We start from the raw sequence: 18,236 nt of genomic DNA, 5'->3' as shown, positions 1-18,236 counted from the left end.
GTGGCATGTGAAAGTTTGGGCACCCCGGTCAAAACTTCTGTTACTGTGAATAGTTAAGTGAGTAGAGGATGAACTGATCGCCAAAAGTCATAAAGTTAAAGATGAAACATTCTTTTCAACATTTTAAGCAAGATTAGTGTATTATTTTTTTTTACAATTTTAGAGCGAAAAAAGCAAAGGAGCACCATGCAAATGTTTGGGCACCCCAAGAGATTTGAGCTCTCCAATAACTTTTACCAAGGTCTCAGACCTTAATTAGCTTGTTAGGGCTACAGCTTGTTCACAGTCATCGTTAGGAAAGGCCAGGTGATGCAAATTTCAAAGCTTTATAAATACCCTGACTCCTCAAACCTTGTCCCAACAATCAGCAGCCATGGGCTCCTCTAAGCAACTGCCTAGCACTCTGAAAATTAAAATAAATGATGCCCACAAGCAGGAGAAGGCTAAGGGACAGGATATTTAAGTATTTAGACAGACAGGCCCTGATTTTGGATAGTCAACATGGCTTTGTATGTGATGTCTAACCAATCATTCAGATTTCTGAGGAGGTTACTGGAAAAGATGATGAAGGAAAGGTGTTGTAGCGTGGATGAAATCACCAGAGAAGCAGAGTCACTGGTAGATAGAAAGCAGCTTCTTTACTCGACACAACAAGCAGGCATCATACAGACGGAGATGCTTTCAGGAGAAAGGTCTGCTAGCTCAATGTGGGCTCGATATTTATATGCTAAACACAAAGGCAATCGCTACTTAAAAAGTTATAGGCAATGCATAGACAATGTTTCCTATTGAAGCTACAAACAAAATATCACACCATCCTTTCCTTCCGACGCCAACATGTCTGGGTTGGTATCCACAGTCTTTAGGAATGCAAGTTAAGTCTACGATACCTTTATTTGGCATTTCACATGCTAACATAGAAGACAATTAATATTTATAATATATAGATAGTACTGTCTTCGAAACTACAGCAGCTGGTCAAACTACGGCACCAGAAGCATCTGGTATTCACACCTTTTTAGGAAGCGCATTGTTGTGGACTCAATCCACAGTACTTTGTCAAATAGAAGTCTGGTGGCCAAAGTCATTTAAGTGTAGACAAATCATCTACCGAAAAAAAAACTCACTCTAACAAAAGGTAGAAGATGTTCTACATGGACTTAGCAAGGCCATTGACAAAGTTCTGCATGGGAGCTAGTACAGAAGGTTTAGTCGCTTAGCATTCAAAGTGAAATAGTAAACTGGATTAGGAGAAGCCAGAGAGTGATGGCAGACAGTTGAGTCTCTGACTGGTGGTGTGCCGCAGGGAGCAGTGCTGGGTCCATTGCTGTTTGTCATCTTATATTAATAATCTGGATGATAATGTGGTAAACCGGATCAGCAAACTTACGGCTGACACTGAGATTGAGGACGTAGTGGACAATGAGGCAGGCTATCAAATCTTGCAGGATATCAGGACCAGTTGGAAAAATAAGCTGAATAATGGCAGATGGAATTTAATGCAGACGTGTGAGGAATTGCACTTTCAGGAACAAACCAGTATACACAGTGAATGGTAGGACACTGAGGATCAGAGGGATCTGGGTATACAGATCCACAATCTGTTGAAAATGGTGTCACAATTAAATAGGATTGTAAAGAGATTCTGGCCTATTGGCCTCACAAATCAGTATTGAGTACATTCCCATTCTGATATGTCTATCCACGGCCTCCTCTACTGTAAAGATGAAGCCACACTCAGGTTGGAGGAACAACACCTTATATTCCATCTGGGTAGCCTTCAACCTGAAGGCATGAACATTGACTTCTCTAACTTCCGCTAATGCCCCACCTCCCCCTCGTACCCCATCCGTTATTTACTTTTATACACACATTCTTTCTCTCACTCTCCTTTTTCTCCCTCTGTCCCTCTGACTATACCCCTTGCCCATCCTCTGGATTTCTCCCCCTCCCCCTTTTCTTTCTCTCTGGGCCTCCTGTCCCATGATCCTCTCATATCCCTTTTGCCAATCACCTGTCCAGCTCTTAGTTCCATCCCTCCCCCTCCTGTCTTCTCCTATCATTTTGGATCACCCCCTCCCCCTCCCACTTTCAAATCTCTTACTAACTTTTCCTTCAGTTAGTCCTGACGAAAGGCCTCAGACTGAAACGTCGACTGTACCTTTTCCTAGAGATGCTGCCTGGCCTGCTGCGTTCACCAGCAACTTTGCTGTGTGTTGATTGAGTACAGGAGTTGGTATGTTATACTGAAGTTGCATAACACATGGCAACTCCAAATTTACAGCATTGTGTTCAGTTCTGATCACCTACCTACAGGAAGGATATCAATAAGATTGAAAGGATACTGAGAAAATTTACAAGGATGTCGATAGGACTTAAGGACCCGAGTTATAGGGAAAGGTTGAATAGGTTAGGACTTTATTCACTGGCCCACAGGAAGGTGAAGAGAGATTTGATAGAAGTACATAAAGTTATAAGGGGTATAAACAGGGTAAACACAAGCGGGGTTTTTCCACTAAAGGTCATAGCTTAAAGGTGAAAGGTAAAATAGTTAAAGGGAACCTCAGGAGGAACTTCTTCATTCAGAGGGTGGTGTAAGTGCGGAACGAGCTGCCAGCTGAAGTGGTGAAAGCCGTTTTGACTGCAACATTTAAGAGAAGTTTGGTAAGAATACAGATGGAAGGTGCATGGAGGGCTATGGTCTAGGTGCGTGTCGATGGGACTAGGCAGAATGTCAGTTCAGCATGGACCAGAGGGGCCAAAGGGCCTGTTTCTGTGCTGTAGTGATACATGACATTATGCTTTGGTTTGCTCATGCTTCTTGCGTTGACTGCTCCATACAAGCAACAATCACCTTGGATCAACCCATTTGTCAGCTAGGCTACATTTATGTAGCATCTTATCATCCTATCAAATGTTTCAAAGCATTGAAGGAGTTATTTTCAAAATGCTTTAAATGCTAATGAGTGGTGTTCTTTAAGGCCCATCTGAACCATAAGAAGGAGCTGGAAATATTTTATTCCATTTAATTCATATGGTTGATGCACTGATAATAAAAACACAAACACCTGGCATGAAGATCACAAACTTCTGATCTACAGAAAACAAATACTGCCTATAACAACAATTTCACAAGTGTGTACATCATTTCATACAACCATTTACAACCAAGATTTTATGCTCTGATAGCAATTAGAAATTGTAACCAGAACAATAAATCTACATTTGACTGGTATTGCACTTCTAACACTACAATGAATGCAAAAGAATTCTGTTCAAAACTTTGATGAGGGTGGAGGTCCTTGTACATCTCAGTAAAAAACCCACATTACAGAGAATGGTCCACAGGCTTTTGTATTGTTGTGGTCATGATTCCCTTCCCGTTGTATTTTTTTGGCCTTGAGCATGGTGGTGGATTATGTGGAGGAGATAAAGTCTAACTTTATTTACTCAAGAGGGAAAAAAAGTAAAGCCAAAATAGGAAGTGCACAATGCAATACAACATATTAATGCTTTGGGTGTTAGCATTCATTGAGTGGTTTCTAAAGGAAACAAGGCTTGCACAGTTAAGATGCTGAATGAATGAAGTTTTGTCCACTTTATAGTATCTCCTCCAATTTGTCCCACCAACCATGTTAGTCCAACACACAGCATTGTTGTAGAAGAGTGTAAAAGACGTACAGAGTAAACTTATTCCTACCTTACCCACAGAAGGGAATCCAATCAATGCTACCTTGGCATCTCCTGATTTCATCACATCAAAGCCTTCACCTTTGGATCCAGCAGATTTTGGGGGTTCCAACAAGTGTGCTCTGTACTTAGCAAGTTTGGCTTTTAACAAGCCCAAATGATACTCAGTGGCTGGAAAGTATCAATCACATTATAGTCAGTTCTCCAGTAATGTTGACTTCAGATCTATTCAGCATAGTTATTCCAGTATTCTATGAGACTATTCTTTGTGATATATATATATATAATTGGATTTTAAAAAAGACGGGCTTATTAGTAAGTTTACAGATGATACAAAATTGGTAAAGTTGTGGGTAGTGGAAAAGGTTGTCAAATGCAGGATATTGATCAGTTGCAGATATGGGTGAAGAAACTGCAGATAGAATTTAATCTGGGCAAATGTGAAGTGTCACACTTTGGGAAGTCAAATGTAAGGGAAACATGCACAGTAAATGGGAGGATGCTTAGTGGCACTGAATAACAGAGTGATCTTGGGGTCCAGGTCCATAACTCCCTGAAAGTTGGCAACACAAGTTGAATAAGGTGGTCAAGATGGGACATGGAATACTTGCCTTCATCAGTCAGTGTGTTGTGTGTAAGAGTTAGGAAGCCATGTTGCAGCTGCATAATATTTTGTTCGGAGTATTGCATTCAGTTCTAGTCACTCCATTAGAGATGATGTGGAGGCTTTGAAGAGGTTGCAGAGCAAGTTCACCAGGATGCCACCTGGATTAGAGAGTATTGTTTGGACAGATTTGGATGACAATATCAGAAGCTTAGGGGAGGTCTAATAGGAGGTTATAAAATTAGAGGTGGCATGGATATAGTAGATAATCAGAGTCTCTTTCCCAGGGTAGAATTGTCAAATACCAGAGGGTATAGTTTTATGGTGAGAGAGGGACATTTTTTTTAATCTACAGGGAGTGATCAGTGACTGTAAGAAGAAAGAAGATCTGATAGTGCTATTTAAGAGGCACATGAACATGAAGGGAGTAGAGGGATCTGGGTTTAGTTTCATTTGACCTCATGGTCAGCACAGACATCTTGGGCCAAAGGACCTGTTTCAGTGTGTGGTCCAATGACTATAAAATTCAGGATAATGCATCCGTATGCAATGGAAGACAAACCACTCAAGGGTAATATGCTTCATGTATAAAACTCTCAGCTCTGTCTCTAAAATTGTTCTAACTATTACTCCTTCTGGTGAACTTGTAGATACCATCCATCACCCCAAGTTACACAGAAGAATTAGCTCCCTCCAGATCCAGCGTGAGTTTACAATTAAAAAGAATCACAGATGATGTTATTACTGAAAGCAGAAATCGATGACCAGGCATGAGTATGCTGTTGGATACACAGTAATACATTGGCATGCAAATATTTGGGCACCCCGATCAAAATTTCTGTTACTGTGGATAGTTAAGTGAGTAGAAGATGAACTGATCTCCAAAATTCATAAAGTTAAAGATGAAACATTCTTTTCAACGTTTTAAGCAAGATTAGTGTATTATTTTTGTTTTGTACAATTTTAGAGTGAAAAAAGGAAAGGAGCACCATGTAAAAGTTTGGGCATCTCAAGAGATTTGAGCTCTCCGATAACTTTTACCAAGGTCTCAGACCTTAATTAGCTTGTTAGGGCTATGGCTTGTTCACAGTCATCGTTAGGAAAGGCCAGGTGATGCAAATTTCAAAGCTTTATAAATACCCTGACTCCTCGAACCTTGTCCCAACAATCAGCAGCCATGGGCTCCTCTAAGCAGCTGCCTAGCACTCTGAAAATTAAAATAAATGATGCCCACAAAGCAGGAAAAGGCTATAAGAAGATAGCAAAGTGTTTTCAGGTAGCTATTTCCTCAGTACGTAATGTAATCAAGAAATGGCAGTTAACAAGAATGGTGGAGGTCAAGTTGAGGTCTGGAAGACCAAGAAAACTTTCCGAGAGAACTACTTGTAGGATTGCTAGAAAGGGAAATCAAAAGCCCCGTTTGACTGCAAAAGATTTAGCAGACTCTGGAGTGGTGGTGCACTGTTCTACTGTGCAGTGACACCTGCGCAAATATGACCTTCATGGAAGAGTCACCAAAAGAAAACCTTTCCTGCATCCTCACCACAAAATCCAGCATCAGAAGTTTGCAAAGGAACATCTAAACAAGCCTGATGCACTTTGGAAACAAGTCCTGTGGACTGATGAAGTTAAAATAGAACTTTTTGGCCGCAATGACCAAAGGTATGTTTGGAGGAAAAAACGTGCAGAATTTCATGAAAAGAACACCTCTCCAACTGTTAAGCACAGGGGTGGATCGATCATGCTTTGGGCTTGTGTTGCAGCCAGTGGCACGGGGAACATTTCACTGGTAGAAGAAAGAATGAATTCAATTAAATACCAGCAAATTCTGGAAGCAAACATCACACCCTCTGTAAAAAAGCTGAAGATGAAAAGAGGATGGCTTCTACAACAGGATAATGAACCTAAACACACCTCAAAATCCACAACAGACTACCTCAAGAGGCGCAAGCTGAAGGTTTTGCCATGGCCCTCACAGTCCCCCATCCTAAACATCATCGAAAATCTGTAGATAGACCTCAAAAGAGCAGTGCATGCAAGACGGCCCAAGAATCTCACAGAACTAGAAGCCTTCTGCAAGGAAGAATTGGTGAAAATCCCCCAAACAATTGAAAGACTTAGCTGGTTACAGAAAGTGTTTATAAGCTGTGATACTTGCCAAAAGGGGTGTTACTAAGTACTGACCACTCAGGGTTCCCAAACTTTTGCTTCGGGCCCTTTTCCTTTTTTTGTTATTTTGAAACTGTAAAAGATAGAAATAAAAAAGTAATCTTGCTTAAAATATTAAAGAAATGTGTCATCTTTAACTTTATGCCTTTTGGAAATTAGGTCATCTTTCACTCGCTTAGCTATTCACAGTAACAGAAATTTTGACCCAGGGGTGCCGAAACATTTGCATGCCACTACATACTGTTGAAAGTATACCGAACAGTTTCATCATGGTCTGGAACAGCAATTCAAATGCATAAGGATGTAAGAAACTGCAGAGAGTACAGGACCCTGCACACCTCACAATTGGTAGCATCCGTGGGAGACGTATAAGAAGGCAACATCTATGATCAAGCATCCCCGCCATCTGAACCGTGCCACTTTCTTGCAGCAACCATCGGGCAGGAGGTGCCAATGCCCACACAACCAAAAGTTCAAATACAATGACTTCTTTTCAACAATTTGGTTCTTGAACCAAATAGCAAAACCCTAATCACTACAATTTAGCAGAACTTTGTACTAAAACGGACTTCTTTTGTGTTAATTTTGTTTTCTTGTAAAATTGTTGTATCATTTGTTGTATTTTTCTTGTGAATCTTGCTTTTATGATGCTATGTGCCTGTGAAGCTGCACACCTATACATACATGTACTAACTACAAAGCTCCAGAACCTGGGCCTCTGTACCTCCCTCTGCAAATGGATCCTCGACTTCCCAACCAGTAGACCTCAAACCAGTTCCACCTCACTAACAATCAACACCGCACCTCAGGGATGTGTGCTTAGTCGACTGCTCTACTCTCTCTACACCCACAACTGTGTGGCTAGGCACAGCTCATATGCCACCTATAAGTTTGCTAATGATACAAACATTGAGGGCAGAATTTCAGATGATGCAGAGAGGGCATACAGGAGCAAGAAATATCAGCTAGTTGAGAAGCGTCACAGCAACAACCTTGCACTCTCCATCACCAAGACCAAAGAACTGATTCAAGATTCAAGTTTCAAAAAACTTTATTGTCATTCTAACCGTACATCAGCTCTGCAGGGCAGAATGAGACAGCATTTCCCAGGAGCAGTGCAATCATAACATAACAAATGCAACACTAAATAATAAACATAACAATAAATAGTAAAACACAACAGCCACACGTCAATTTAAATCAAGTTATAAGTGTCCAAGTGCAAGTTAAAAGTGTCCAAAGCAGAGTCAGGTAGAGCAGCTATTTAGCAGTCTGACTGCCTGTGGGAGGAAGCTGTTTAGTAGCCTTGTGGTTTTAGTTTTGATGCCCCTGTAACGTTTGCCTGATGGCAGAAGAACAAACAGTTCATGGAGAGGGTGTAAGGGGTCTTTAATGATGTACCGTGTCGTCTGGAGGCATCGACTCTGAAAGAGGTCTTGGACAGAAGGCAGGGAGACCCCAATAACCTTCTCTGCTCCCCTAACCACCCTTTGCAAGGCTTTTTCGTCGACAGCACTGCAGCTGGAGTACCAGGTTGTGATGCAAAAGGTCAGCACACTCTCAACCAGACCTCTGTAGAATGTAGTTGAGATGTTAGTAGGGAGTGATGCTTGTTTAAGCTTCCTCAGAAAGTGCAATCTCTGCTGGGCCCGTTTCACAATCCCAGTGATGTTCCTGGACCAGGTGAGATTGTCCGAGATCTGCACCCCAAGGAACTTGATGTCTTCCACTCTCTCCACTGGGGAGCCGCTGATGCTGAGGAGTGTGTGCTCAGGCTGAGACCGTCTGAAATCGACAATCATCTCCTTGGTTTTGGTGACATTAAGCATCAAGTTGTTATCACTGCACCAGCTTTCTAGATGTTTGACCTCCTCCCTGTACATTGTTTCATCACTTTTTTTGGATTGCGGATTTCAGAAGGGTAAGACAAGAGAACACGCACCAGTCCTCCTAGTGCGATCAGAAGCGGAGAGAGTGAGTAACTTCAAACTCCTGGGTGTCAATATCTTTGAGGATCTATCCTGGACCCAACATATCAATGGAGCTACAAAGACGGCACAACAGTGGATAAGTTTCATTAGGAGTTCGAGAAGATTTGGTATGTCAGCAAATCACTTGAAAATTTCTACAGATGTACTGCGGAGAGCATTCTAACTGCCTGCATAGTACGGGGTGGGGGGAGCTACCCCACAGGATCAAAGTAATCTGCAGAGAGTTGTAAACTTAGTCAGCTCCATCATGGGTACTAGCTCCTGTAGTTTCCAGGACATCTTAAAAGAGCAATGCCTCAAAAAGGTGGTGTCCATCATTAAGGACCCCAATCACCCAGGTCATACTTGTTCTCATTGCTACCATCAGGAGGGAGGTACAGAAGCCTGAGGCCACACACTGAGCAACTCATTGGCTTTTTTTCTATTATTATGCATTGCATTGTACTGCTGCCACAAAGTCAACTAACTTCATCGCTGGAAGAGCACAGTAAGGCTGAGTAACCTGGAGCAACTGAATTTTTGACACCCCTAAAGCTTTTCAACAATCAGTAAACCAGCCAGGAACAGGCCCGCCTCTTGCCCGGATGAGTGCAGCTCAATCAACATTCAGGGACTTCAATGCCATCAGGACAAAGCAGTCCACTCATTGGCACCCCATCAACAACCCTAAACGTTTATTTCCTCCACCACTGATACACAATGTGCACCATCTAAAAAATGCAATGGAGTTACCTCACCAGCTTTGACAGACCTTCTAAACTTTAACCTCTACCAGTTCGAAGGACAGTAACACAAGTTACATTAGGAACACAGCCACCATTAAGTTTTCCCCTCCAAGTCAAACATCCTCCTGATTTATAAGTACATCAATGGATTTTTCATTATTCTATGCTTAAATCCTGGAACTCCCCCTTCATCTACACTATGTGTGCACCTCATCAGAAGAACTGCAGAAGTTCGAGAAGGCATCTCAGCCCCACCTTCTCACTTGCAATTATGGATGAGCGGCTTTGACGGTGACATTAAAAGCCGAAAGTATGAATAAAATTATTAATGATGATTTTTGAAGACATGGACAGTTGTGTAGATAAGTAGATTTTTAAAAATCATTAATACTAGTGGCAATAAATTGTGAACATGTGAAGTACTTATAAAGTGCTTATCCATTGACCAGCCACCTGCTCTTTGCCCGTCAACTCCACGCGACGCAAGCCGGCTTGCGTCGAACTAAATTTCGGACTACAACTCCCAGAATGCAACCAGCACGCAGCACAGGCGCAAAATTCGAGGTCCTATACTTGAATTTTGTACCTTAAGTCTTAGCCAATGGAAATCTGCGACCGTTTAGGGTCCATAGTGACGTAAAAGATGGGCCAATGAGAAATGGCGATGTTATCCCCGTGAGTCAGAAGCTGATTGCGGCCATCTCGCGTTGTCAGGGGTTGTGAAGGAGAAGCGGCTTTGGGGACTGTGACTGAGTAATTCCGATTCACGGCTGAACCATCCCTTTCCCCCTTTCTCCCCGCCCTTTCCCCCTTTTTCTTCGCTCTCAGGGGGTGGGCCGGGGCGACATCGCGAGATGCCGGTCCGCACCGAGGCGGCCTCACTCATCCCGCCGCCTCCCATCAACACTCAGCAGCCCGGAGTCGCCACCACACTCCTGTACAGTGGCTCCAAGTTCAGGGGACACCAGAAAAGCAAAGGCAACTCGTATGATGTGGAGGTGGTATTGCAGGTACTGTAATGTTATAATTGCTCCCTGTTCCGCATACTTGCTGATTAAGCCTGTCATCGTTGTCATTAAACCCAAATGGTATTGCAATTACGATCATTTCACGCCTCCTTTTTGGTAATGACTCTGCACATTGAAAGATCAAATTAAGAGAAAGCTAATTAGTCATGTATCAGGCAAGAGCAGTTGGATAGAGATTGTTCACGATTTGGAGCGCTGCTGGCCTACTTCTGTCTATATCTACTTATTCTATATTAGTCAGTGTTGACTAGTACACAAGTTAATAGTCTTATATTAATATTCATTTAAGAATTGATATCTTGTATTCATATTTACTTTATTCACTTTTAATGTGGTGCTATCGTCTCGTTTAGCATTCTAAAGAAACTATTTGCTCTTTGGTTCAGTCTTTCAGTTTCACCCATGGTCCTTTTCATTTGCAGTTACAGGTGATAGAATGTTTTCCCTTTTTGCCTTTTCTTATCAACAAGTTCCCCCATGCACTTCTGGTAGAAACAGTGATTCAGTTGCACTTTCTGCTTAATGCACTCCATTTGGTTCAGTAGAGATGGTTTTTTACTTTGGAGGAATCAAATGCAGATTAGGTGTCTGCTTTACAGAACATCCCCATTCAATCTGCAAAGGTAAACTAAACCTTAAAGTGTCCACCCCATCCCACCTTGACGCCTGTCCTTGGCTTCTTATACTCTTATGATGTCTTCAAATTTGGCACAAGACTCAAAATTGAATTCAACAATTTTGGAAAGTTTCTCTTTCTGGTTTCCGGCTTCCCAAATCATTATCTCCATTCGTCTCTACTGTAATGTTGTTTGACTACTGAGCATTTTTTAGCAGCTTTTTTTTTATATGCGTAACAATATACGATGCTCTTAGAAGCAAGAACACTGGTTAGGTAGCATCTAGAGGAAAAAGATGTGTATAATTTTACCATTGAATTTTATGCCATTGGCAGAAGAAAATTAATCTTGAAGTATGTGAGGGGATGCATTTTGGGAGACTATTAAGACTAGGATATGTACAATTAAGTATTGAGGTGTAGCGGGATCTTACTGGACATGTCCAAGTATCCCTGAATGCCACAGCATGGAAAGCAGGTTAAGAAGGCAAGTTGTCCCTCATAGAATACAAGGTCATAGAAGATGTGGTACAACTCTCTGGGGGCGGGGGGATAGGCTGTAGTACTGGTTACCACACTACAGGACAGTGTGTTTACATTGAAGTATATGCAGAGGAGATTCACCACAATACTTTGAGATGAAATATTTCAGCTGTGAGGAGAGACAAGATTGATTGGGTTGTTTTACATTGCAGCAGTAAAGACTGATTGAAGTGTACAAGATTGTGAGCAATGTAGATACAGCAGAAGGATTGAAAATGGGGTTAATAGATCTAGGTACTTGAAGGCTGGCATGGATACGATGGGCTGAGGGCTTGTTTCTATTCTGTATGACTCAATGTGTAAAATCAGTTGAAACTTTGTGCCTTCTTCAGATGACTAAATTCTCTCTATGGTAGCCATCTATCAACTTAGTGATCTGTCTCAATTATCAAAAGTGAATGAACACCTTAATTTAATTATTTTGTCCCATTTTTATATGATAATCCATATTCCTTAATGCCTTTAGCAGTTACCTGTAATTAAAATGCCTTGAAAAATTTCAAAGTGTTATTGCAGAGAATAAAATGTCACAGAGTAGAAGTAACATTAGCATTGAAGGAAGATTGGCTGGCTAATAGGAAACAGTGTTCTGGTGGTTGGGAAAACATGAGTGGTGTAGCATAGGGATTGGCAGAAGACTGAGCTTTTTACTATTTATATAAGTATTTGAACAAAGGGACCAAACGAATGCTTGCAAAATTTGACAGACGATGTTAGGAATTAAAGTATGTAAAGTGCTCAAAAGAAAGCCACAAGGAGGATAGAATTAAATGGAGAGACAAAGATCTTGCAAATGAAGCACATTGTCTGGCATTGACAATTATGGTAGGGAAAACAAAATGTGTGGTGGTGTGTGTTGAGATTGCAATATGATACAGGAGGACTTTGGTGTCTTGTTGCATGATTTGCAAAAGGCTAGTAGTCATTAGGAATGTTATCAATATTGTGAAGGAAATTGAATACAAAGGTAGGGTGATGTTTCTGTTACATTGCATTGAGAGCTTGCCTGGAGTACTGTAAACACTATTGGAATGCTTATGTAAGGAGAATTTTAATGTACTGAAACAATTCAGAAGAGGTTGGCTGGAATGGAGAATTTATCTGACAGAGGGTGGACAGGTAAGAATTATATGCACCAGAGTTTAGAAGAATAAAAATTATACAAAATATTATTAAATTAAATCCAGGGAATCTTGACAAAGTGTGCAGATATTGTTTCTCATGAGAGAATTCAGAACTAGGAATCATGTCCATTTAAGACCGGTAAGTTAAGTTTTGTCTGGCAGAAAACTTTTTTTCCCTTGTTAAAAGGCAGTAGGATATTGAGGCGGAGGAACATGGGTTCTTGATAAGCAAGAGGGACTGTAAGTAGCTTGTAATGTGTAGTCGATATTACAGTTAGATCAGCCATAATTTTACTTGAGGATGGAGCGGATTTGATTAGGTTACCCTTGATCCTGATTGTATGTTTGTATATGATTGGCTCAACATCTACAGCCTTCCACGTGGAAAATATCTTCCTGGTTTTACCTGCGTGATTTGCAGTGACTTGTTTCTACAGCCTGTAAAGAAGATGCTAAATTCAGCGGCAATTGAGGGTGCAGATGTATTAATACTGACTGATTGGTTCAACCAAGTAGCCGAACAGTTGGATGCTATACATCGCCAAGCTGATGATTTGGGGAACTATTCTGCTCCAACTTCATCTTGCAGATGATACAACAATAGTGGATCGCATCTGAAGTAATGCTCAAGTCTTTGTACAGGAAGGGGATCAAGAGCTCAGTGATGTGTTGTCATGACAACAGCCTTTCCCTCACTGTCAACAAAACAAAAGAACTAGTTATTGACTTCAGAAAGCAGGTGGCACACATGATTCTGTCTGCATCATTGACATTGAGGGTTTGAAATTTAGGTGTAAACATCACCGACAACTTGCCCCTGTCCAGTCACGTCTTATGTCACAACCAAGAAAGCTCACCAATACCCTGGTTTCCTCAGGAGGCTAAAGAAATTCAGCATGTGACCACAAGAAACTGCAGAGAGTTGTTGATACAGCTCAGCACAACACAGGAACCAGCCTCTCCTCTCTGCACTCTCTTGCTGCCTCAGTAAAGCAGCCAACATGATCAAAGACCCTGCCCATTCCAGGCATTTTCTCTTCTCTTCTCTCTCCCATTGGCCGGAAGATGCAAGAGTCTTAAAGCATGTACGGACAGCTTCTATCCCACTTTTATTTCTTGGCCTAACAATCTATCTTGTTATGATCTTCCACTTTATCATTTACTTGCACTTTGTACTTTCTCATAGCTTTTACACTTCACTGTTTTGTTATTGTTTTACCTTATTCTAGCTCACTGTACTGTGTAATGATTCAATCTTTATAAACAATGTGCAAGACAAACTTTTCACTGTATCTTGGTATACAGCTGCGGTTACAGATCTCGCAACCCTCCTGGGTCATAGGGGTGCTGCATCCGTTGCCTCCCTCTCTCACTGTTATGGGTGAGTGCCTGGGTTGCAGCAAAGCTCTCTCTGGTCCACTCTGCAATGTTGTCTGTCTATTTCTTCCTCTGTCTGCCCTTCTTTCTTTTCCCCTTCACCACTCCCTGAAGAATGGTCTTTGAGAGTCCACTTGCTCTTATGTGTCCATACCATCTCAGTTTACACAGTAGATCTTTGCAGTGTCTCCTGATGGGTGATGGTTCTTTGATTGTCGTTTGAGACATGGTCTGTATAGGAGATGCCGAGGAGCCTTCTGAAGCATCTCATTTCTTCTGCCTGGATCTTTTGCAGTTCTGCTGTCAAAGTCTATGATTGGCATACATACATGAAGATGGACAGCACAAGTGCATGCAGGAGTTTCAACTTCGATCTGAGAGCAATGTTATTGTCTTTCCAGATTGGTTTTAGTTTAGCCAGAGTTGCTGTTGTTTGGACTGTCCCTGTAAAGACTTCAGGCTTTAATCCCTCTTTGTTGACATGTCGATAATAAATCAAATAAGCAAATCCTCCTCAACTTAATGCATTGTGTCTCCTTACTGGACACCATTCTCTCCCTCCTCCCCCCCGCCCCCCCCCCCCCCATTTTCTATGCAATCTCACACAGTTTTTGAAATTGTGTCAATATCTTGTAGTACTAGATTCTGACTGCTATTGATTATGCTGCGCTGGGTACTATAAACATTGTTTGCCTTTGGACAAGAGTAATCATTCAATTGATGCACTTGGCATAAATCCCTGATTGTCTTGAGTAAACAACATAGAGAATCAAGGACAATTTACAGCATAGGATGAGGTCATTTGGCCATTGTGCCTGAGCTGGTAGAGACAGAATTACCCAATCTCATCCTACCTTCCTAAATTTGTCTACCTCTGGAAGATCTTGGTTCTTCATTTACCACTTTTTAAATGTGGTAAAGGTTTCTTTCTACTGTGATTAGCATGTCAGGCAGTGAGTTCCAGATAGAATATTCCTCATCTAATCATTCTACCAGTTACTTTAAGTCTGTCCCTCCTGCCTTTTGATCTTCTGCTCAGGAGAATAAGTCCTTCCTCTTTGCTGTATCTATGTCGCTCATAATGTTATACATTAAGTCTTCCAAAGAAAACAATGCTGGGCTATCCAATTTTTTTTCTCAAGCTCAAGATTTTCATTGCTGGTTGTATTCTCAAATCTCATCTGTCCCTTTAGTTGAATCACACTTTTCCTATATTGTGGTGACTGGAGCTGTGGTATGACAAGGATTGAGCACAGTTCTAATATAGCCTCCCTGCTCTTGTGTTCTTTAACTAATGGAAGGTGTTATTTTTTCAAACTATTCTCTACACTCATAACTGCGAAATAGACTTTCTGGTGACTCTATATTCCTACATATCAAATTCCTATATTTATTTTGTATTCTCTTACCTTGTTACATGCTCCCCCAGTGTATTATCTCATGTTTCTTTGAATTAAATTCCATTGCCATTTTTGTGCCTAATAGACAGCCAGGCCATCCTTAGTTTCCTGACAGTTAACCCTTCTTCCTCCCTGTCACTCCTGTGGACAGTTTTTGTATCTCTGAATCCAATATCCCTTTCTTTTGCACTGTTGTTATTTTTGTAAGTTTTAGTATTTTTTTCTGTAGCACAAAACAAATTTCATGTCATGTAAGTCAGTGATAATAAATATTCTGATGAACTCTACATTTAATCTAAATATCATGTGTGACTAAAGGGCCACAACTAAAACCTTCTAGTCGCAATTCCATTTATTCTGCTTTTTGAACCCGAAGGGCAAAATAGTCATCTCGGTGTAATAACCAAGTTTTAATTTGTATGTATGTTGAGAAAAATGGTGGTCCTTGTACCAATTCCATGAAAATGTCTACTTTTCTCTAGTACGGAAATAACCTTTTCGTACTGCTGCTTTCTGTTATGTAGCCATTTTCACTCTGTATTCCATGGCCTTGTCATGATAGCAAGGGGCTTATGGCACTTGTTTATTTTAACGCCGTTTAGAAATCAATTTGTACCTCATCAAGCTGCAGATCTCCCATTATGTTAACTAGATTTGATTTGTCCTTTTAAATCCATTCTGGTTTTCCCTCATAATTGATACTTGTCCAAGTAACTCCTGTTCTGCCCCTGATAATTGTTTTTAAAACTTGCCTCTCTACTGAAGTTCAGATAGATACTTCGTTGATCCCAAAGGAAATTACAGTGTCACAATGGTATTACAAGTGCACAGATATAAATATTAGAAGGAAAGTAGAAAGAATAAAAAAATAAGTTACCACAAACAATCCAACAGGAGGATATCACTTCCCTGGGCTATAGTTTGACTCATTATAGAGCCTAATGGATGAGGGTAAGAATGACCTCATATAGTGCTATTTGGAGCAGTGCAGTTGTCTGAGTCTTACTAAAAGTGCCACTCTGTTCAGCCAAGGTGGCATGCAGAGGGTGAGAAACATTGTCCAGAATTGCCAGGACTTTCCAGAGGGTCCTTTATTCTACCACAGCCTCCAGTGTGTCCAGTTTGAGTCCTATAACGGAGCAGGCTTTCAAACCAGTATACTGAGCCTGTTGGCATCACCCGTGTTGATGCCATTGCCCCAGCACACCACCATATATAAGATTGTACTGGCGTCAACAGATTGGTAGAACATGGGAAGGAGAGGTACTCTATAATCAAATAATTTATCTCATTATTTTTGGTAAGTGCATACAAACTAATAAGTATTTATTTTCCTGTAGCATGTTGACATGGAAAACTCTTTTCTCTGTGGATACCTAAAGATCAAAGGGCTCACCGAGGTAAGTCGATCAGAAAAGAGGTCCTTAACAGAAGTATGGTTTTTGATATTTATTTTAGACAGTGCACAAATTACAAAAGCAAAATTGCCATCCAGAGCAGAGCTATATTTGTGATTGTCTAAATTAATACTGTTTTACTGTTAATAGAAGGTTCTAATTCCCACTGCAGTGTTTCAATTTAGACCATGAATGCATCTCTTGCCCAAGCAGCAACAATCTCTAGAATGATCACTATTATTTTTGAAAGGTCCTTTCAATTTTAAATTGCTTTTTTTTTTCTGCCTAGCAGTCAGCCTAAATTAACACCTAACAACTCCTAGTCAGAAAATCCATGAGCCAGAGAACACGTTTGGTTTATCTTTAGCAAATGGAGAATAGGGAGCAATAAGTTAAGAGTTTGGGAGAGGCAGGGGTGGTGGAAATTGGAGGCCAATAGGAAATCTTCATTCTTGACCAGAATAGTATTGAAAAGGATCTGTGGTAATAGGAAATTGCTTACACATTTTAGAGGATAGGTGGATGCCGGTGGCTCCAGTCTCCTGTCTCTTATCAGACATTGAGGCCATGTGCATTGTGAGAAATAGTACACAAAGCTCATTGGTTGTACTCCTTGAAGCTGCATACATATTCTTGGGCATGATTCCATACAAAATAATCTTTCTTTTGTTGTGGCATGGTACTGCTAAATGTAAGGAAACATAATTGGGTCTGATTCTTCATTTGAGTTTCACCGTTGTCTCCAGAATAACTTAATGTAGAGCACTCAGGAAGAGAATGTGGCTGCTTTTGTCTTCCTAGTGTAGCTATCTACAAAAGGTTTGCTGATATTTTTGCACAGAACTCTGTAGTGTAGTCTAAATCTTACTTCAAATTAAGTAAAGCTTTTCAAACATGGAATGTTATGTACAATCACATCAGCTTTGGTAATAGTGCACTTTAATTCTAAACACTCTTTGTCAGTGCTGAGTTTTGTTCCGGTGACTATGGCCATTTGTAGTGTATACATTCCTCCACAGTGGCAATGCCTAAATCTATTATCTTAGAAGGTTACTTACTACTGCATCAGTATGAAGTTTTACCCCTCTTTTCCATAGCAGCTGCACTTCAGGTAAGAATTATTCTAGTCGCTCTGCAACACTGTTCTCTAAGTGTTCACTATATAATAGATTAGTGCAGTTGTAGATGGCAAAGTCACACCAAGATAAAAGGTCAATTACTTCCTTTACAATACTTCTTGTTTGTTTTATGTTAATACTTTCTCATTTACTTCCTACAATAGTATGTAGTAATTTATATTGTAAATTAATATAGTTGGTACCTACATCAAATCAGTCTACTGTTAGGTTGTAAGAACAATACTAATTAACAGTTTGTAAAGGGTAAAATTGTATGAAAAGGTGTTGCCTTACAGTCTTTGTTCAACTATAATAACAATTTCTTGAGATTTTGATTGTTTTAAATTCATCTACTAAGTTCTGTTTGGTTTATATTTCTTTGTCATCTTAAGCTTACTTGCTTTGTATCTTAACCATGTTTTATTCAAAAGCTTCTGCCTATTTTTTGACTGGA

The 18,236-nt window shown here is 40.6% G+C and overlaps 1 protein-coding gene across 1 annotated transcript in view; it reads left to right on the top strand.

The window, feature by feature from the left end:
• The first annotated feature begins 9,847 nt into the window (after positions 1 to 9,847).
• gid4 (GID complex subunit 4 homolog) overlaps positions 9,848 to 18,236 on the top strand; it is a 42,031-nt gene continuing 33,642 nt past the window's right edge. Inside the window, exons 1-2 of the mRNA XM_072269478.1 lie at positions 9,848 to 10,189; positions 16,608 to 16,667. Coding sequence (XP_072125579.1) covers positions 10,034 to 10,189; positions 16,608 to 16,667 — 216 coding nt within the window. The 5' untranslated portion in view covers positions 9,848 to 10,033. The remainder of the gene's footprint in view (positions 10,190 to 16,607; positions 16,668 to 18,236) is intronic.

Source organism: Mobula birostris, chromosome 9 (assembly GCF_030028105.1).
Source record: "Mobula birostris isolate sMobBir1 chromosome 9, sMobBir1.hap1, whole genome shotgun sequence".
NCBI lineage: Eukaryota > Metazoa > Chordata > Chondrichthyes > Myliobatiformes > Myliobatidae > Mobula > Mobula birostris.
Note: the sequence above shows the minus strand (reverse complement) of the source record. Positions and strands in the feature narration are given on the sequence as shown.